The sequence below is a fragment of the Ornithodoros turicata genome, chromosome 8, assembly GCF_037126465.1.
Source record: "Ornithodoros turicata isolate Travis chromosome 8, ASM3712646v1, whole genome shotgun sequence".
Lineage (NCBI taxonomy): Eukaryota > Metazoa > Arthropoda > Arachnida > Ixodida > Argasidae > Ornithodoros > Ornithodoros turicata.
Genome location: NC_088208.1, coordinates 41010045 through 41031849, shown reverse-complemented (window position 1 = coordinate 41031849; position 21805 = coordinate 41010045). Strand labels below are relative to the sequence as shown.

Here is a 21805-nt window from a genome sequence, read left to right as displayed (position 1 = left end):
AGCGCGAGTTATTGAGGGAAATCATCGTACGGTAAACAAGGTGTATAGTTGACGTGGCAAAAACTGGTTACTGTTTAATAGTAAGATTGTACGGTCCTACGCTTGCACCCACAGCCGCTCATCAATAACTGTCCAAGTAGGATAACGTGACTGTGGGTATGGATGGCTCCATAAACGATGAGAATTTGCCAAGGCAGGCCACAAGTAGGGACGACACAAACACGTAGGCCTCACACGCCCGGAAATTAACGAACAATTAATTAACGAACAACTCCATAAAGTGAAAGGTCTGAGACACGTGAGAGAAACGACTTATATGCTTCTTTGTATGTAACTTGCCTCGCGAAAATAAAATTAAACTTTTGCTGTCCCTCTGTAGTTGTGCCCAAACTCATTCTTTTCACCTCATGAAGATAATGTGGTTTCTTACGCAATCACTGGTAGCGTGCTTCCAGGCACCTATAGCCTGATGCTAGAGTTAGGTCGGTTTCACCCTACAAAATTTGTCGTCCGTTCGCTTCAAAGAAAAAAAAAAAAGAACTGGAGGCAATCGAGCTCCGTAGGTTCCAATGGGCCCGTTTTAGCTCAGTTAAAAACACGGCCGAGAAAAACGTTAATGTGACTGGGCCTTCATCTAGCAGCTGACATTAGTCTAAAACAGAACAATATAATATATAGCCCAGTCAGTCGACTGCTTCTTCTGCTGCGTGGTCAGTACACTGTTCTATCGGCTACCAGTCGGTTGTCGTTGACTGTGGATAGAGTTACGTTAAAGTACTCCCCTCTGACCGTAGCGGGTCATGGTCTGCGACGTAATCCACGTTAGCTTGGAACAGAATCGTTAGTCGTCGTCTATAGACCCATACCGACAAACATGAGACCGGTCGGGACAACTGAGAGCAGGGGCTAGAGCAAAAGACAAATGCAAAAAGACAAATGTCGGCACAGTTCCCTGTGAAGTGAGACCAGGACATACGATCCCCCTGCCTGAGCAACATGCCGCCACGCTGACAGGCGGACCTCCCGAGCACCGCAGGAAGACCGTGAGCTCGCCTTCCATTCAGCGGAGCTGTGTCTTTCACACTGCGCTAGGCCACTCAAGTAGGACAGCTTTGAGAAGCTCAAATCTAACGCTCAAGACCAGTAGGTTAGCGCTCTAGGTTTTCTGGCACATTTTCCACACGGAAGTCGGCCCAGGGCGTATCCTACTTCCTACTGTTTCCCCAGGACAAAAAAGTAGTTATAGCTAAAGCTGTAAAGCGCTTCACGAGTGGAACTGCTGGATACCAAGTGAAAAGTCAGCGACTATACCCTGCATATATATATATATATATATATATATTTTTTTTTTTTTTTTTGAACGAGAGAGTCAACTGAGCTGGATAGTTATTCCTTTATTTTCGGAGCTTCAAAGACCCTCGGAAAGGTTACTGCGACGGAGTGTCTAGGCTTGACAGCGACACAAACACATCTGCTACATAGGCTCTGCCAAGGTATATGGCTCAGAATCTTGCTCAGTAAGATGTCACGTAATATGGTCACAATATGACTAGGTAATAAAAATAAAAATCTCGCTGGAGAGCGGCAGTTTTTTTTTTTCATCACTCATTTTTGAGACAAATGACAACAATGAGTTTCCGAGCAGATATTCGGCTTTTATTGGGTTCCGTGCCCATTGCCTGTATGTTCCTCAAACCTCCCTACCACGTAAACTGTATGGATGAGCATAGAAGTGGCTATGTACAGGATTGGACGGAACAGAGATAAGAACTGAAACAACAGAACACGATGCTCCTATTCTTCCTAGGCTCCAGCGAGCGTTCCATTTTCCTTTTTGTCGCTCTCTGCGGGACACGACGCTGGGCAATGCTGGCAGGAACACGTCTTCGTGGTATCCTCCGTGTCGCACCTGTACGGCCGCACATTCATGGGACGATACACCGTACCGTTCACCGTTACCGTCTCATTTTCCGACTGCACATAGTTGATCTGCATGGGCGACAGTCCTCCGTTGTCAGGGGTAGCGCCCAGGAACTGCAACCACCTTTCGGCAGTACAATCGCTTCCCCACCTACCGCACATGAAGTTAAGAAGGTGCACAGAAGCAATCCTACTTTTCGCATTTGCGCACGCGTTAAACATTCCTCGCACAAAAACAGGGTTGACGTGGTAGTTAAACTCTTGCACGAATTTTTCACCGTCATCACTGACACCCGTACGCAACAACTCGATGAACTCGTGCTGTTCTGGAGAGCAGACCATGTTGCAGATAAGATTCCGGAAGTTAGTTCCACAAGCCGGGCAGTTGTTTAATCCGAGCACGACAGCTGACTCTATCTGTTCGGAAAATTCTTGAACCTGGTCATCCGAACAACAAACAGCGGCGTAGGGATCGGGGAAGATGTCGCCGCAGAGGTTCACTAGATGACTCCGACTCTCTTCAGTGGCGAGGGTTTGAGCCTCGCCGTCGAAAACGCAGGCACTCCTGGTCTCATCCTTGTCGCATGTGGACCGCATGACACATTTTGCGGCTGCATTAGATGCCAAGCAGACAACGAGAGCGAGGAACACGAGACGAGACATAGTGAAAGTAGGTCTTGTTCTCATTGAAGGACTGCGCGCGAGGCATCGGGGGCGGAAATACTTTAATAGGTACTCGTCCTACCAGTTTCTTGAAGGTCGCGCCTAGAGATGTTGCTTGCCGATGGCACGTCCGACTGGTGGGGAGATCCCAAGGCTACGGAGTGAGTAATCCATGCAAACGTAAATAAGGGTCTCAAATGTGCCGCCTTTCATTCAAGTTGAGGTTCACCTAATCCCTTTTGCACGGTGATGCTGACAGAAGGGGTGTCGCTGTTTCAGAGGCTTACGCGCGCGGTTATATCTGCCACATTCGTTGTTGTTATTCTTCTTCTTCCTCTCAAAAGATGCCCGTTGTTACTCTTTGCTCCGTATATTCTTCTACCTCTTCGACGTCCATTCGCTCTGTAATGCTCAGACTACGTCGATGTTTTGCGAGGCTTGTAGCTTTCGCAAACTTGTAAAAGCATGCATATATAGTCACGAAATCCACGATGAAACAAACCTGAGAATGGGCTACACGAAATGCACGGACATACACAGTGAAGCTCAAAGCTAGCCCGCGTTTTCACGAAAGTGCGATTTTTAGACACACGTAGGAAACATTCTCGAACCACTTGGACGCCTTTCTCTGGTATGTTTGGTCTTCCGCTAGTCGTTGGTTATTCCCAGTATCCAGTATCTCGTAGGTTGGGGTGACGCCCATATCTGCTCCATTATGTAAAATCCTCAGTCTGGGCACACAACACACGACTCTGTGCGCCCAGTCTCAGTCTTTTACATTATGGAGTTCATCCACCAGCTAGCCTGCATCAGCGCCATTTTGTCGCCCATACCTGCTGCTTTGTGCCGTTTTTTTGGCCTTTTTGTCGGTATTTTGGGGGATGTTACCGGGTGTGGGTGCTGGTTTTAGTGCAGAAAAGCTTGCACTGGCTTGAGCGTTACACTGATCGCTGCAGTGCAACGTGCGATGCGTTTCATTGGTCGTTCATTTCTACACTACACTGTGCCCACAGCGGGTACAAGCAGTTTCACCACCACCACCGCTGCACGAAAAGAACCACTAGATTCGTTAAAACGATTAAAAGGTAGTAAATTGGTCACTAGAAGCACAAAACCACTGAAGCAATGGTGAAAACCGAAGGTTTTTAGAAAATTTAAAATAAATTTGGATCAGTCTTGTATCGTTGACCTATTGGACGCACGAGATGAGTCCATCTTCCGGAAGGCTTACTTTTACTCACTTATATCTTTCATCCAAGGGATCCTTTTGTGTCTTCAGAATACTACATAATTTGTGCCATTTGGCATGACCACTAGTTATTCACAGAAAGTGGAACGGATGTCTTTATTAGTTGCTCGACGTAGATAAATAAACTAGTAACGAATAAATAATGGTCCTTGTTTAGTAGGTCTCAGTCTTCAGAAGACGCTGACAAGTTCGTACCAGCTGAAATGTACGAAAGAGTAACTTCAGTTAGCGGTCATTAGAAAAAAAAAAAATCGCGTCTTATATAACAACATCAAGGTGCGGTATAAGCAACATGGCAACAAAGTTGCCTCGGGAGGATTGGATTTTGGGATTAGCAGGAGGATCCACCGAGGCACCAATAGAGAAAATGTAGTCAACTGAAGTAAGTGTCCCTTCAGCGAAATGTGATGAGGATTTAGGAGGAAACAACAGTGAATGAATGGTTGAAATAGTTTAAAATGGCTGAAAGAAAATGACACACACGATATTGGTAAGCTGTAGAGCTCAATCACAATCACAGCAAAACCTTAGCGTAAACCGTACAGCGTACCTCCTGCTACCTGTGAAGAAGACATCGAATAGGAAACGGGTGACATGCAATTCAGCTCATGCCTTAGTATGTGTGGCAACTCCTGTTTGCTTCTAGGGCGTCGCTCTCATGAAGAAATGCGACACCCCGGTGTTCCGTAACTTTTTGTCCCAAGCTGTACCACTAGAGCAATGAGGTGACATTTAACGTGGCTCTGTCAAGCTGTCCATCAGGAGTCAAAATATTTTCCGTCTGCGGTGTATTATAACTGCGCAATCAAATTTACAATTATTCAGGGAAAGCAGCCGCATGATCCTCGCGTGATGTCTGCCAAGTCTCCGTGCTTTCTTTCCTCGCAGCTGCGCCGGCCTACGTCACGAGTCACATGGCAGGGGAACAGACTACGTCACGACATACCCTCCTGCTTCCATGTTCTCCGGTACGCTATTTCCAAGAGTGGGAGCTTTTCGAAAAGGAACGGAGGCTTCGCGTGCGATCTGTAGATTACACGTGCCAGTCGTTCTTTCGCAGGAGCTTATTTTATTCGTTGCAAAACTCGCCGCAAAAACAAAAAAAGAAAAAGAAAGAAAAGGTCACCTTAGTGCTCCTTTAACAGGATTATACACTCTCTAACAAAGAGTTCGTCGCTTAGCAGTAGAGCGGACACATATGCATGCAGTGTGCTTACTTTTGTACTCCATTCGATATTGGACTGTTCCTTTTGGCCTGCACGCTGCACCCGCTGCAAATAAACGGTCCAAAATGTGGGGGTCTCTGACTATTTTTGTGTGTCAGCAACTTATTTTTAAGTGGTCGGAGAAACCGTAACGAAAGAGACTGTCCTCACCTTCACACGTCTCCGCCGCTCCGATGACGGCAAAATGTAGTGGCTGGCATATTCCATCTGCAACGAAACAGAATTACCGTCCGAAACGCCTGTTCTGCCACCTGTGCCAAGTATTTAGTTTTCGCTATTGTGCTATAAAAAAAGAACAGCGAGATGAGGAAAAATTCACGGTACTCTTTAGGGCACTGTCAAACGCGTATAAAATTCACCAGCTCCCGTGCCTCAGTGGTTAGCGTGTTGGCCACGTCACGCGAAGACTGAGAGGTACCCGGGTCCGAATCCCGGTACCGGCTGTGCTGTCTGCGTGACGTTGCCCACCTCTGTGAGGCCGACAACTGCAAGCCCTTTCACCAGCACCCCTCAGCTATTCCATGCATATTCCATGCTATTGCCATGGTCCGGATCGCGTAATCTTCTTCATCGTAGTGCTGTGTCCCGTCTGGTAATGTCCCCTTATCGCTGCTTTCTGACGCTTTGTCACGTGTTTTCCCAACCTTTCTTTCTCTCATGTGCAGAGACGTACTGTCGTAGCGTCTTCTCTTCTGTTCACCTCGTATGCGCAGAAACAACGGTTGCAGCGTTACGGAATGTTACGGGTGTATCAAGTTCACTGTGGTGAGCGTAACGGCAGAACAAAAAGTCCTAGGGCTAAAAGAACAGCCGAGGGAGTTACCGAATTACAAGAACAGGTGAGTCAGAGGACAGTTCATTCTCTCGTGCGATACCCTGAGGGAGCCCCAGTTTAAGATGCTAATGGTGATGGGCCTAGCTTGGTAACGGGTTCAGCAACTGTGACCATAACAGTTTGTGACGTAGCCCAGTACGTACCATAACATGCTGCGTGATATTTCTTCCCTGGAAACGAAAGGAGAGAGAGAGTATAGTTGAATTATTAGCCGAGTCGCTACTGTCGCTTACCACTGTCAGAAACAGGTTCGCAGTTTTTTAACCGGTAGCCGGATAACCCAGCTGTCTTGCGGCAGAACCACATGGCGCCGTTCTTGGGTCTAATCTAAAATCAGTAGACTTATTATCCGATTGTGCCCACATTTACGCGGCTATCACTCACCGTAATCTGCGTATTGGTCAAGTGGGGAAAATCTTGGGGTCGGAGGACGAAATGGCTCACTGAATTTTCGGCAATATCAAAGTCGACTGTCTCCGATGTGCTGCATTGCTGACAGTGAAGCGAAGCAGGAACTGAGAAGATAGCATAGATATCATGAGAAAAAATATCAGACAAAGGAAGATATAAGACTCCAGGGAAAGCAGAGGATGTGTAAGGAGGAGGCGTTACTCCCTCCCCTGGTCCACGTTGTGAAGCCGCCGTGATAGGAGGACACGGATTCTCCATATTATCCTCTCAGACAGTGCCATCCAGGCACAAATTAAGGCGGCCGACATGTACTTCCAATGGAAGACGAAGTCGTTGCCCCACCTGCACAGATCACCCTGGCAATAGTCTTCGCAGCTCGTTTGACAGCGCCTGGCTCGTGTGACAGGATTACTGTCCTCTCTGGTAAGGACCCATCGTCCAGGATGCCTTGTGTGGCCATGCTCCGGAGCACACTTCTGTCGTCGCCGACCGTGAAAACGGAGTTGACATCTGCGGAGAAATCCACTGAATAGCGCGCACGAAATATGCCTATGTTTCATCGTCTTGAGCTGCGCGAAACACAAGCGCTTGCAGACGTATGCCACCTACCCCAGTGACTTTGCTGCATACGTGACGTCACAGGTCTCAGCTTTTGGATCGGTGCTCGAAGGTTGCCGTACTTCAAGTACACCACAGCCTGCGGGGAGGAAAAGAAGAAGAAAACAACCGGGTTGAGGAGAGCAAGCTATAGAAGTAACTTCCCGCCGAGACGTGAAGAAATCGATGGCTGTACTTTACCTGCGATGGCTTTATCGTTGAATTCTCTCGCCACATTGTTTCCCGTACAAGTCGCCGTTCGAGTGATTCCAGAGTGGATACCTCGTCGTCCGTTGCGATTTCTGCGGGCAAAAAGCAATTATCCTGGAGAGTCATCAGGGAAATGCTTTAGCTGCATGTGATCCTTGTGGATGGCTATTATGGACCACCAAGAACACGAAGAAAGTTGCCTACAGTTTGCCACTACTGCATGTCTCTACTTTAGTATCCCAGCAAAGCGAGTAGCACTTGCAGTAGCAAGTGGTTTGCACGTGACAAACACGATGGCGGTGGTACCGTGAACTAATGGTTGACAGTAATACTGTTCGCTGTTGGTGCTATATACATGTTGTTTCCCCTCGAATTTCGGTTTGAAATGAATAAGGGTTGCAGCGGTCAGCGGCGTAGCCAGCTGCATGCGATGGACACAAACTATGCGGCGAAGGCTTCATCCAGAAAACTATCCAAGGGACCTGACATCGTTTGGAATGCCTTGTCATGTTATCAAGAAATCAATGTTGCTCACCTGCCAACCTGAGAGAATTCACGAAGCAGGAGACAGTCGATGGCGTTGTGAGATTACGCAGCTGAAATTGGATTTCTCCCTCCATGTCTTTCTTGTTGACGTACAAGTGAAGACTTCTTTTGTCGTTCAGCTCAAGGTAATGCGCGAGATGCCTATAAGATGACGACGTGTTTTTCTCCATTCGCTCACGTCACACGGGAAAGGAGCATGGAAGGCACTTGGAGTATGCATTTTTTCTTTTTACCGCGTCATATGAACATCGTGAAAAACACACGCAAAACTTGTCGTGTTCGTGTGCACTTGGTACGGGCTCTGATGCGCGTGAAAGAGCAGAGGCGAAAAAGCGCGGCCCATAACAAAGGGGGAAGCAATAATGAAAGAAAACGTCCATGTGAACTCGACCTTATTTGACCTGAGCTGTGTGTGAACGACATATTACCTGATGAATTGGCGTTGCTGCTCAACCCAAGAGTCATTTCGTGAAGCATCGGCATCCATGACTACGTGCACGTCCGTTGGGGTACTGCATGTTGCTGAAAAACATTTTTCAAGCATGAGCGCTACCAAGTTTCACTGAGGTGTAGAACACGGACCTCTAGCGCATTGTCAGTTTATCGAAGAAAGTTAGGCAGATAATAGCATCAGTCGGTGAAAACTTAAGCTCGTTAAGTGCGTAAAATAAAAGAGAAGAAGAAGCTGCGAGAAATGTTCTCTACACATTCTCTACCGGCGACGTCGGAAGTATAGGTCCGGAACGCCAGCGTATGTGCAGGCTGAAAACTTGAAAAACGCGTATCGGGAGTGACGACTGGAGAAGGTGTGGTCGAGCCAGGGGTACCAGAAGGGTGGGAAAGGGAAGGAAGAAAGAGAATTAAGACAATTGTGGAGAGTAGTGGAAGGGGTTTACGATCTGGGACTCAGGTAGTCCCCCACAAATACCCACCAGAGTAAACATTCGCGCATCCCACAGCAGCCTTCATTGGGATGCTCTCTATGGCACGGAAATGGTCGAAATATTCGGCGAAATTAAGCCCATCCACCTGGCGAGAGAGAGAGCAAACAAGAGGATGCACTCCTGCTTACCAGTTTCAGGTGTGGGAGGGTAAGCGTCGCAGAATCTAGGATTTCCTGTAAATGAAAGGAACCGTGGAAAGTTATGCTTTTGTCCTTTTAGGATAACAATATCAAATAAACCGTGACTATGACATGGGGTGATCCACCGGACGTGACACGATGGGGTGTCCGTAACACGGGGGGTCATACTTCGACGGCCAGCTTTCGTCATGCTAAGACCCCCAGCGAGTGTTCTGAGGGACTGTCTGGGTGTGCGAGGGACACGAACCTCACTCAATGTGTCAGGTTTGAACGTCTATTGTAGTCAAACTTATGTCTTACTACTTATGTCGTCTACTTACTTCAGTTAACTTACTTAACTTGTCTCGCTTAATTTATGTCGTCTGCTTGCTCTAACTACTTATGTCGTCTTGTCAAACTTATGAACTCCAAGAGAAAAGTCCAACTTACGAAGAAGGTCCATCCGCATTCGATGCATCAAGTGACTGACTGTCTTGGCTGCGAAGAATTGTATCCTCGCAACGTTCCTGTGCTTTAGTAGGAATCCATAAGCTCGAGCGAAGGTTTCCACTTGCTTCTCGAAGTAACCGTGTTTCAAGAGTGGACGAAGAAGCTCGCGTCTATTGCAGACCGAGAGATGAGAGGTACCAGAGATGGAATGGGGTACCCCGCTCCGACCATAGTACCAGGCAAGGGCGTCGCTCAGAGGGACACCAGAATTGGCAAGGACATGGCCGTACTTTCCCAGGATGTACCCTGTATTGAGAGTCCTGCGTCTTGTGAACTAATTTTGTTCACCGGGGGCACTTTCTTTATCGGCACAAGGCGTTCGGATTACGACGTGTCTAAGCAATATGTGCCAACGAACTGCTGGCGGACGGCTTCGAATCGGCAACGTTTAGTAATCAGTGCAAGAGTTCATGTACAAGTTATAACCTTTGGTCATTCGTCCTGAAGCACTTACAAAGGATTATTCGTTGCTGACTCCGCGACAAATTTCTATCATAAATTCGATCCAATGCATTCGATATTTACCGTCAATAGCGCCTCTTAGTAGAGCGTAGGTGCACAGCCCTTGCTCAGCTCGAACACTGTAGAAGCTGGGACAGCCAGGGTCAGCCCAGTGCCCTTCTACTCCTATGACGCTTCCTTCTTGACGACCAAGAGATGCTTCAACCGCTGCCATTCCAAGAAGCGCTGTCGATAGATGTAATGCAAGAATTGCAGTCTGTTCACCCACACGTCCAAGGCCTAACTGATTATCTAACGTATTAAGACCCAGAATGGGAGTCCGTTTCTCATAGTTTAATCTCAAGAATGTAATACATTGAAATCGTAATATTTCTTCAGTTTTTAACCGAACATTATTCGTATCCACCAGGTGGCTTCTTTGTCGCATAAAGCCAGCTGCTTTGTGAAGAAACCTAGCTATACGCAATGTGCCACAAAAGCCGCGTTCGACGGGTAAAAGACGAACGCCGCAAGAGGAGGAAAATAGTGAGTTCGTACTCAAAGAGTACGGTGCACTAAAACTCACTAATGTGTCTCATCCTTATCTACCGGAAAAAAAGAAAAAAAAGAAATTCAAATGTACCACTATACAACAGCAAATCAGACCCCCATGTACGCCAGTCCTCTCCTTTTCGTCCTTAGGTCCCTCTGTGCAGGTAAATCCTTGGACGACACATCGCTAACCTGTTGCCGACCACAGAGGTGACCGCATAGGTATGGCTAGTCAAGGTTCAAGATACGTACAGCCGAGAGTGACAGCAAAGTCCGTGTCAAGGACCAGCTCGGGGTTGAGCTCTGATATGTCTCTTTGTGGCCAGGCGTCCCGAAAAAGCTCACTGATATTCACAACCCTGGCTGTTTTGGCGGCAACGATGCCTTGCAAGACTTTGCTTATGGACACAGCTAGAGTGTTGGTCTCCCAGTCAAGGCGTACCACTCCGGTCTCAAGACGGGTCGTGCTGTTGACGCTAGAAACAGAACGTCGACGCCATGAGAACTATCAACTGCAGGGTCAATGTGGCCATTACGGTAAAGCCGTATTTACCTTCCACCTTGAAGGGAATGGGAGAGCATGAAGAACAAAGCACATTTTTCTCTAGTTGTCAAGAGGGCTTCGTCGAACTTCTCTTCTACATCTCTCGAAGAGAAAGACAGAGCCCTCAGCAGAGTTCTCTTCTCCTTCATTACCTCCCGTTGTTTGAATACCTCTGTGGCTTCAAACTCGTCCAAGGAAAACCTTAGAAAGGAGACAAAAAGTGTAGCAGAGAATGGCTCGTCGAAGCTGTACATCGAGCGTCATGGAACGGCTGGTCGCACCAGTGCGTTTCCGCTTTTTTCTTTCTATTTCTGATCTAATCTAATCGACCCACCCACTTATTAGCATGTCCTTGGAGCCATCATCGATTAGAGCACGTGCCTGTTTAGGAGCATCTTTGCCACGACGATGAGATCCCTGCCTTTGTAACCGTCTTCTACGCGTCTAACCAAATCCAAGAAGATATCCAGGGAAGGCGCCATGGGAACGCTGAAGTCATCTTCACCCATTTCCTTTGGTTGACGAAAACACTTGCTTCCCACCAGTTCGCGGAAGACTGCAGTGTCTTCGAGATTTAGGCTCGGGTTGGTTCGCTCTTCGATGTCTCGTAGGTTGGTCGTTGAATTCCCCGAAAACATCACTGCATGAGTACACGTTGCGTTTAAAAAACGAGCAAAAATAAACAAATAATTAGAAACAGGGCATCAGAGGCGAAGATGGCGTATTCCCAAAGTGGTGGTGGCGGCTGTCAACTTTGCCAACGTAGCTCCGTTTCAGCGTATTTATTACTTTTTATGTGTGCATACCCTCGTACGTGATGACCACTTGTGATTGGTCGGGATATCTGCATCTCGGATCTGCAAAACAATAGCGGATAAATTTAATGCGCGCTTTGGGTGCACCGCGAATGTTACACTTCTCATCTCGTCAGTATTATTTTGCGCAAATGTAACTAGACCTTAATCTGTATCGTTTAATTATGAACGCTACACGATGCAATTGAAATGGGCCAAATGGACCAAGCCATTATCTTATCGGCATAAGATAACGTTTATTAATAATCAAACTTGGAACCCTTCACAACGCCATCGGGGATCACAATCACCAGGGAATTATTAGATATCGGTGTCTTTATCGCAGCGACGCTAATAATAATTACGATACATATTCGAATAACATCGATGTTCGAGGGCAGCAAAAGTACACGTTTCGGGCGAATTTAAATCGGGAATGAATGAACTTCCGCTGTACACAGAAGTATGCACTGTAAGCACGCACAAGTAATGGAAACGGGTTTCGCCTGACCTGTGCATTCGACGAAATTTTCTCCAGGCCTTCTTGGCAGTACCATCAGGCTAAAATATAAGGACTCGCAGGAATCGGGTTCCGTAGACACGCACACATTGCGGAGGCTGAATTGGATGGCTTTGGCTGAAGGGCATTCACAGTTTCAATTATACTGTTGAGAATGTGAGAATAGCTTACCATTGGCACCCGATTCGCGACAGATGTCATCTCGAGCCTTCGGAAGGAGACTACAATTCTGACGTTCCATGCAAATTCTTATGGGGAGGTGCTGGGTCTCGAACTGGAAATAAAGGAGTGGCGTTATGGAGGGCGCTCCTGGTTTACGCGTGGAAGTCGAACGTTTCAAATCGGCGCACGTTTAATGTTAAAAGCTTACCGTGACATTGATTTGTTGCGGTACTTCCTTGAAGTATCGTGGGTACATGACCCATTGGCTGGCTGTCAGCGGAGTTTGAAATTCTGTCAATGTCCCCGAGGTGTCTTGGTTGTCTCGTTCACACCCGTAGCATCGAATGGAAGCAGGTACTGCAATGATTAGCGCGCAAAATAATTTGTCGGGCAGAAATTCCTGCCACACGTATGAAGAAACATTTAAATATTATCCTGATCTTCCCAGCTTATGTTACGTTTCTTGCATATATCAGCTTTATTTTAAGCTCCATCGATAATGTCATGCAACGGCCGAGCGACACACGGTGGCTGCCTATAATACACAACCATGCGTGACATTGCGAGGAGCAAATTCACTGAAGAGTCAAGACCCAAGTGCGCGTCTACATATAGGAAGTGCCGCTGTCAATTTTGTGAAATAACCAAGTTGTTTTGAGACCTGTCTTTCGGCTACTTTTATAGTGCGATGGCGCACAGGAATGAAATCGTTTGCACTGCTTCGCAGGATGATGATGATAAAAAAAAAAGCGGTGATAAGAATTGAACAATTTAACGTACCTCGAGATATCTCCTGACTCAGTTCACCGGCAATTTGGGCCAGTATGCCTTCGTCGGCAAAGTTTGGAATGATGACCACTGCGTCTTGATGATGTTGGAAATTTTGCATAATATCCGCCCTTGGTCCCACAGCGAATATTGTCAAGTCTGCGAAGATACTCTGCTTTAGGTCTGGTGTTTCTTTCTTAGCTCGGTTGTCGGCTTAAGATGAAAAGCTATGGAAAGTTTCTAAAATCTCCGTGACAGCTATCGAGCACACCACGTAGCAGTCCTGTGGACAAGGACTGTTGAAAACAGAAGAGAAACTTTTCCGGTAAGACAAACAGTCGCCCATCTTGCACTACAGGAATGGCGGATGACTGACTGACCAAAGTACAGGAACTGCCTGGAGTCTAGACTTGACTTTTTTACGCATGATAATTTTTCTACTCCTTTAACGAATTTCTCGGGCAATGACATTTCACTCGATCAAAATACTCATCAAGCCTTTCAAGCGACCATCGTAGCAGTGAGACGTTTCTGTGGTGGTGGTGGTTGTGAAAGCGCTCGCCGTTGTCGGCCTCACAGAGGTGGGCAACGTCACGACTGACGGGAATGTGCGTCCTGGGCCGACTTCTAAGAGAACTTTGCCAACATATGTCTGAAAGCGTCTGAGGAAAACCCAAGAAAAACCACAGACAGCATAGCCAGCACCAGGATTGGAACCCGGGTACCTCCCAGTCTGGACGTGACATGGCGCTAACCACTGAGCCACACGAGCTGGTGAGATGTTTCTGTCCCACTCATGGAGCGAACGAATCGACCCCCGATTCCGTATCGCTGTCAGCCAATCGCTTTGCTGGCAAACGACTCTCGAAATCCGAAACTCTCAGAACCCGTCTCTTGAAGTCAAGGTGACGAGGCTCTTTTGGGAACACCTCGAATTTCTGCTCAGTTTCTTGGACAGTAGGTGGAACAATGTAGAATAAGTATCAACTATACAAATACTAAGCGACAAATACTTCCATAGATCCCTCACCTAGACCCTCACTTCCTCGTGCATGCATTAAGGCAGTGGTTCCCAAACTTCGCCGCCCCGCGGACCATAAAAATATAGACGACCCTGTCGCGATCCCCCCTTTCCCTCGTCACGATGCCGTACGTCTTCCTATCTCGGCGCATGAACGGTATCCAAAACGATCACATCAGCGTGCTGCATGCACTGCAGGGTGCACAGCGAAGGCAGGGCGTCCGTGTATGCCGCGTTAGGCGCAGACGCTGTGGCCTTTTTTGGTAGTGAGTGGACCTCACGACATAGATCTTGGCGCTCGTGCACAAGTGAAAGCAGCCGTGAAAGACAGGCTGTGTGATGCGTCGTAAGCGTCGCGTACCCAGCATGCAAGCGTGACAAATCTCCGGGTCTGCTTCCACGGGCCTCCTGGGCACGGCGTGGCAATTTTTTAAACTATTTGAGGGTTTGGGAACCACTGCATTAAGGTATTGCGCACGAATCAAGACGAAAGTTAACGTTCTGCTCTCCTTCAAAGAAAAAAACGTTCCTAAAGCTTTCCAGCTGTATAGTCTTTTCCTCGCGGTGATTGTAGGATGTGTCTCGATTTTACGCCTGGCTGAATCGTTTTCCCGCAGAAGCTCTGTAATTGGATTCGTTGGAGGAAAAACAGTCGTAGTGGGGCTCAACTGGGGAAGTGGCGAAACGAGGCATACAAAATAAAGTCCAATGAACTGATGTTGTGAGAACAGCGAGAGTGGATTAAGTCACATTCAGTGCCTTATGGTACAAAAAGGAAATATGTTTTTTTATGTCAGTGTCCTTCACGTCTTCGGAAACTGAGAACAAAAATGGACGGAAATATATTTTAAAGTGTTTGTGACCCCCCCCCCCCCCATATTAATATAGGAGATGGCTATTTTCATCGATGTATCATTTTTTCTTCTATATTTATTATTATTATTATTTTACTCAAACGCGGTCTTCGACGTGTAAAAGGTGCGCACCGCAAACGCTGAAACTCAACTAGCCCTGATGTCATGTGCCTTCGAGAACCAATGGGAATGGCCGATACTCTGACGTCAGAGGTTGACGTGGGAGTTTGTTTTCGAGGGCTTTGCAGAGCGCGCGTCGTCCATGCACTCTTTCTCTCTAGCTCCGGAGCTTCTGCTAAAGCCAAGAGAGCATTGCGTATGCACATGATGTGTGCACGGTGCGTGTGCAAAGCACCTTTGGGTGCCACTGAATGTTCTTTACCGGTAAACCGTCTTTCGATACGGCTGTCTGCAGGTGGGTCCAACCCGAGACGAAGGTGGAAAGCGTGAGATGCACTCCGACTTTGGGGTAGAAGCGCCACCCTCCAGAAAAGGAGTAACGCCGTTTATTAAAAAGGAGTGCGCTCTGGAGCCGCTACTTAACGAGCCCATTGTATCTCGCAAACTACGATGTGTAAAAGAATAATAGTTCTTTCCTCAATATTCCTACCTACCATCATGACGCTTTCTCATCTCTTGGATGATGACACCCACGTCTTCCGTGCTGGATCTGAATGCGCTGTATTTCATGTAGACAATAACCTGCGAAAGAGACTAATGCTTGACAGTTTGCGTCATATTTAGCGAATCGTATCAGTGGAGCTCATAATGCAAAATGATGGGTCACAACGTTGATGTGGGATGATGGACATAAGGTGATGTTGAATGAATTTCTAGAGAAATGCGGATATGTTGCAGACCTATGCTGGCAGATACGGAAGTAGAGACGTCGTACCTCATTAGTGTTTCGAAATCGGACATAATATTGATGTAGTAATTGACGTCAAGGCCATCTCAGATTTCGAAAAATCCCGGCTCTTTGATTTGTACACTCGAGTGAGCGAGGAAAAAATATGGATGTGGTCATTTGTGGCGTGCTTAGTGTCTAGATGTTTCAAAGGATCACTTTAGCGCCTGAAGAAGAAACGGGGAATCCGTGTAATAATCTGGGTTTCTTCCTAAGGACGCTAAAACATTGGATATTTTCTTTTTTTCCGGTGGACGCACGCACACTGATACAGGCATTTTGGACAAACCTTGGCCGGCGTCACTTGCTCAGCTGTAAGGCCCGACTGTAGCGCGCTCCATGTACCATTGACAGCCCTCCAAATGTCTACCTCAGTGCATTCTGTGCATCCTACAGGGATGAGAGAGAAGAAAGAGAAGCCACAACTGGTGTATGGACACGATAGACAAATCGCAAACAGGACTGAGCCACGGTGGTAATACACGTGATATATTAGCGCGACACATTGTACTTGAACAAACAATAACACACAGACGGAGTTGTAGGAGAAAGAAAAGAGGGAGTAAAATTTTGATTTCTTTTTGCCAGGCACCCATCTTAGTGTCTAAAGAACAACATAGATGAAATCTGGTGACTATATGGAGACAAACTACTTGGAGTACCGACCCCACGCACTTCTCAATGTATTCCAGATTACGGAGAAACGCGCAGTATATTCTTACAACGAGGAACCTTCTCTGCATACTGCATGTGCCCCGCGGGGAAGCTCGCTTACGTGTATCGGTAGTATATTTACTGGTCATACGTCGTAATAATACAGTAATGGCCATCAATAGAGAAAGTGGTGTCCGAGTACATCATGTGCAGTCAAAGTGACATTGCAGAGCGCGTATACCTCTTGTGGTCTCAATGGCACAGGCCGGAGACGCATACTTGGAAGTTTGCGACGAATAAAGCAATACCAGTTGCCGCGCATCTTCACTCATCTGCGCTGCCGAAATGCTCACACGGTTTCCTGGATTCCGACGGAGGTAGTCTTCGGCAATGAACCTGTGTATGAACTGGTTGAGTAACAATTATCCCTCCTCTTGCTAGGGGCGTTCGTAAAGCTTGTATTATCGCCGAAAAGAAAAAGGAATAACGGTACAGCACAAGTTGAAACACAAGCGCACATGCCTGTGATCTCGACACACGTCGCGCGCGTTCACGTTCGCCTAGTCCCTTTTGGGTCAGGCCCTCGGGGTAGTACTACAGAGCGCCGCTAGGGCATCAAAACCAAAATGGCTCCGACCGTGGGCAAAATCGAAGCACGTGCAATGGTCCATTTTCCGTATTTCAAGGGGAACGTGCAAAGGAGATTCATGTTGAGTTTGTGGCGCTGTACTGAGGCAGTGTGAGGCAGTACCGAGAGTTCGAGGTGTTCGTAATTATCCACAGCCCTGCCCTATACGGCACAAGCAGCGTGTTGCCATACCCTGACACCCCTTACGTGTGAATCTACTTCAACTGCTAAGATTAGATTCATGCTGAGCTTGTGTGGGACAATGTCCGGCCGATGACACCGTGGTCAAACGGCGCAGACGATTGGAAGACGAAGAGCCTGGGAGATGAACAGCGGGAAGGCCGACCGTCGCTGAGTGAACACAGGTGGAGGCCCTCGTGTTTGCAGGCCGGTGGATCATTGTGCAGGCGACTTACACGTGACGAAGGTTCCCACGGTTGTTGACGCCCATGTTATGGTGCTGCCGTGATATGCTCGTAGGGGTCAAATAAGAAAATATTATTCTGACGAAGCCATCAAGGCAAAGCGCCTCCGGAAGCGCACAAAAATGTCCGGCAAAGGTGCAGCAACTCGTGAATGTTCATCGGTGGCAGAAGTTGGGTGGGGAAAGAGTAAACTTTCCGTTCGGCCCTTATTGCTGAATATCTGTTCCTTTATTTATTTGGTTGTTTCGGATACACGTATTGTTGATCCCACCAATGAGACGGTTACAGGTGAGATTGTATTGAATTACTTGACAAGCAAGTATGCGTGACTGCAGATTCGGAACTATAGCATAATTCTCAAGAACTATGTGAGCAAGGACCGCGTTTCTCAAAGATTTCTCTTTACAACATTTACAAATTTATATGCCAACTTGATAATACCAACTTCGTGACATGTTAAGGGAAGTGCCTCTGTACGAGAGCCGCCGACAGTTCGAACAGAGACTGTTGGGGACTCTTCTGGAGAAGAACAGTCTTTGTTCCAAATATCGTCACTTTTCTTACCGGATCGCTGGATTTTCAACTCTTTCACCTTCACGGCAGTAATACCAACTTTATGAACGCCCGTGGTAGAGCTGTACAACACTGAATGATATGATCGTTAGATAAGATAAATATATACCCTGCGAGAGCCCTCTGACTGTTTTCATAGATGCTGTTCCCGGGTGTAGGGTCCATGAGGATAAGTACGTCTCCCCTGGTGGCAAACGTTGCTGTAGGAGATAGAGCCCCAAATTAGATAGTGGTAATACGAACTCCTAGTACCAGGCGTCGCTGCCACTACGATAAGTGCTCCCAAATTTTCCGTAAAACACCAATGAAATTGTTCTGCACATACAACTAACGCGAGCGAAGGTACTTACGAAGTACTGCCTTGCTTTCTGCAGCGCACCACAGGGGTGGTTCTGTAACAAAGCAAATCTGTTATGTTGCACGCGACAAGCCGATCAGCCGCACCCTTACTTAACAAACCCTCCAGCTTAGCGTGGAAGTTCTTCAGCATGGGAAGTATAGCCGACTTAATAGTGACCGGTGTGGTGTCAACGCCGTTTAGCTTCGCGTAAAGTCTCGCCATAACCAGGACCTGTTCTTGCAAGCGTTCTGCAGAAAGCAGTCTTTTGACGGCTTCTTTGCGACTGCAGAAGGAAAGCCCGTTGTGAAACTCTGGAAGAAGTTCGTGGATGCCTCGTCGACTGTAGTACATGTCCAGTATCCGGCTGAGGAGCAACCGACGATCCTTAATCATGCGGTTTACCGTCATCGCCATGATAAACCCTGCGCAATAGAAAATGGAATATATGTTGCTGGTAACAAGGAGTGGGTTTGCTCGCTGTGTCTGTGGATTTTACAAGTATATACCGGTACCATCGAGTGCGCCGATCAATTCGGCGTCTGTGACTTTGCCCGGATCTCCTGCGAGTACAAAGGCCCTCTGACACAGCGTGCTGACCCAGGAACCATTACTGCCAAGAGTGGGTGCTTTGCTCGTTTCCCACGTCGAGACAGTTCCTAGCGTCCCTGAAGACATTAAAGAAGCCTATAGGCTATGACTCGTATATTGTGTTTTAGCAACGCGATGCAATTGGTCGTGAGCGTTGTACAGATGTGGCAGAAAGCACGGCAGCAAAAGGAGGGTTTCGTATGTGTCGTGCACCGACTTGAAGGAGAACATTCGTCTGCAGATCCTGCAGGAAAACCCGGAAGAAACCTAAGACAGCACAGCCGGTGGTAGGATTGAAATCCTCCCTGTCGCTTGGCACCGGGTCGGCAGGCGCACAACTTATAGGGGATATGAGAACCCAGAATTTTACGACATTTTACTACTCGATATACATACCGTGGTATATATACCGTGATAGGATTGGAACCTCCCAGTCTTCAGCGCGGCCTTGGTTACCTCCAACGAGCGGACGCTTGTACTCGATATATTTTATGATTGAACGGAAACATCTCCTTGAGTCAAAGGAGCAGCGAGGAGGGGACTAAACAGGACGGACATGGGACAAGAACCGACAACGAGAACTCAAATTCCGTTCAGCTGTATACACCAGCTTGCTTGCCTCCTCTACTTATGTTCAATATTTTATGATTCGCATATGTGAGTTGTACGCGTGAGGGTGTGGTATAAGCTCTTACAAGGTACGAACAACAGGAAGAACTTACGATCATAATGATGATCATACGATTATGGTGATCGTAAGAACTTATGATCATTTACCCGCCAGTGTTGGTCCGTAGACATGATCCACTACCAGATGTCCTTCAGCCATGTCGACATAAGGCTTCACTTTTCGTAACAAGCCCAACGCACTGTCCCTCGAAGAATACTTGCTGGCTACTACTCCTCGCAGGACATGGCCCATGGAAATAGCGACGGAAGTGTCTGCGCCCAAGCTCACCACTCCTTGCTCTTGGGTGCTGCGCATAGGCGTAAGATGCTGTTGCCTTTGAGAAATATAAATTAAACGGGGAGCTGTGGATCACTGTTCAAGTCTCATATGCGCAGTTAAGACTTCTCTCGGTCGATTTTTTTTTTCAACCGGTGCCATTTCTGTTGGTGGGCACCAATAAATAAATATATACTGCTCCGTGTGACGTTGTAGTTGATGAGGACAAACACAACACGAGTCTCACAACGCCTAGTTGCATAATTCAATGCACCGGCAGGCAATCAGAGGGTGTGAGTTGGAATCCCACTACTGGTGCCTCTTCTTCAACTGTCATCATCATTCAGTTGCTCTATGTGATTGGGCGTCTGACTTATAGGGATCTGTGTCCTTCTAACTTGAACCAGGAAAAGCACCCAGAGTCGGCGCCGGGATTCGAAACCGGTAGATTGCGAGTGTGATAATTACACTACGCATGCGTAACACTATTTATTAGTTAGTAGTTTTTGTAGTACTATGCAGTACTTACGTGCGTGATACCGACTGCCCTCGTAGTCTGGGCACGCTGTTCATAGCGTGGGATAGCATCGCGAAGAGAGAGCATTTTTGAGGTAAACTCAAAGACGCTTCGTCGATTTCCAGTGGTGGCGCTGGATGTAGCAATGCATTGAACACGGCAGCCTTTCGTTCCCTAGCTGAGTTGACGAGGAATCGCTCTCCGTTGGAAAGACGCTGATGGTCCACGAAGTCTATGGAGAACCTTTGGAAGGAAACGTAGATGATGTCGAGTGGAACGCACATGGTGAATGAGAAATTGAGTTCACTTTCTATCGTGTTCCCCAGAGTGGGGTTCTTAATTCAGCCGCGGTAAAACTGAAACTTCAAAAAGACTGAAACTTCATGTCACTTACCTTCTGAGAAGAAGAACTGCAACATCTGCAGCGTCTACGTCCCAATGGCTCTCCTCTACCCGGCGTATGAAGTCGATCAACTGTGGCATGCTGCGTGCGTATACTGCCTCACTTTCGTCATGAGTGTCGTTGAAGCAGGCCCAGGCTATCTTTTCGTTGAAGGTGACGAAGCTCATCATAGCAGGCACACTTGTCAACACTGATGCTGGCATGACAACCATCCAGAGATACACGTCAGTTTATGTGTGTTTCTTTTATTTTTTTGCACAAGAACAACGATTGTATGTAGTCCCTCGAATTCATTTCGATATTGAACAAGATAGTCAGTGAGGTTGACGACGGTGGTAGTCTAGGATTTTAGTGAATTGAACTCTATCGCTTTGCGTACGCTGTAAGAAATGAACGTAAGTTGCTAGCAATAGCACGAGCCAGTCGAATGGCTCGTGGGGACAAAATAACAGTTACAGTTAGGCTACTGGGAAATCCTCGCCCTTCTAACGCACATGCGCTTTATGTGAAACCAAGTTATCGAAAATACCCACTTACCTAGCATCGAAATAAGGAACGTCTTCCTAGAAGACATGACCAAAGGGACCCAGGTAGGGGACAGACTCGCGTTGTATCCGGTTGTCCTCGTGACGTGGAATCTAAGAGAAATGTCTCGGCTAATAGCTCTAAGCATGTGACGAAATTCATAAATGTTTCAGAAGGTTTCAGAAACAGGAGTTGGTGCGTCAGTCTTGAACGCATAGGAATCTGATGCTCGTCTCCTCCTTGCAGCGAGTCCTGCTCATGTTCTGTTGCATTCACCACATGTTTTTATTGCCATGTGTGACCGTTAAAGAGACATCTTTGTACACGGGGCCCTGCATTCTAGCTTTACTGCGATGCACTTTTTCAAATCATCAAACTTTATATTTGAGAGAGGCATAACTTACATTTCTGGC

At 47.2% G+C, this 21805-nt stretch overlaps 2 protein-coding genes across 2 annotated transcripts; both read right to left on the bottom strand.

Moving 5' to 3' along the window:
- Window positions 1-1634: 1634 nt before the first annotated feature.
- LOC135366296 (NPC1-like intracellular cholesterol transporter 1) lies at window positions 1635-2897 on the bottom strand. Its single transcript, XM_064598973.1, has one exon. It carries the CDS (start codon window positions 2605-2607, stop codon window positions 1804-1806), a length of 804 nt encoding a protein of 267 aa, XP_064455043.1. The 5' UTR covers window positions 2608-2897; the 3' UTR covers window positions 1635-1803.
- Window positions 2898-3911: 1014 nt separating this feature from the next.
- On the bottom strand, window positions 3912-21562 carry LOC135367387 (uncharacterized). Its single transcript, XM_064600630.1, has 33 exons — window positions 21405-21562; window positions 20859-21063; window positions 20477-20707; window positions 19779-19978; window positions 18926-19078; window positions 18524-18835; window positions 18424-18465; window positions 18183-18273; window positions 16689-16843; window positions 16083-16183; window positions 15501-15588; window positions 13024-13170; window positions 12452-12600; window positions 12253-12355; window positions 12073-12198; window positions 11574-11624; window positions 11149-11407; window positions 10777-10968; window positions 10476-10699; window positions 9756-9917; window positions 9171-9476; window positions 8730-8774; window positions 8086-8179; window positions 7647-7798; window positions 7103-7203; window positions 6914-7001; window positions 6647-6814; window positions 6278-6408; window positions 6127-6220; window positions 6037-6063; window positions 5209-5265; window positions 5050-5103; window positions 3912-4030 (listed from the first exon to the last, which is right to left on the bottom strand). Exons 1-33 carry the CDS (start codon window positions 21538-21540, stop codon window positions 3996-3998), a joined length of 4479 nt encoding a protein of 1492 aa, XP_064456700.1. The 5' UTR covers window positions 21541-21562; the 3' UTR covers window positions 3912-3995.
- Window positions 21563-21805: the final 243 nt, after the last annotated feature.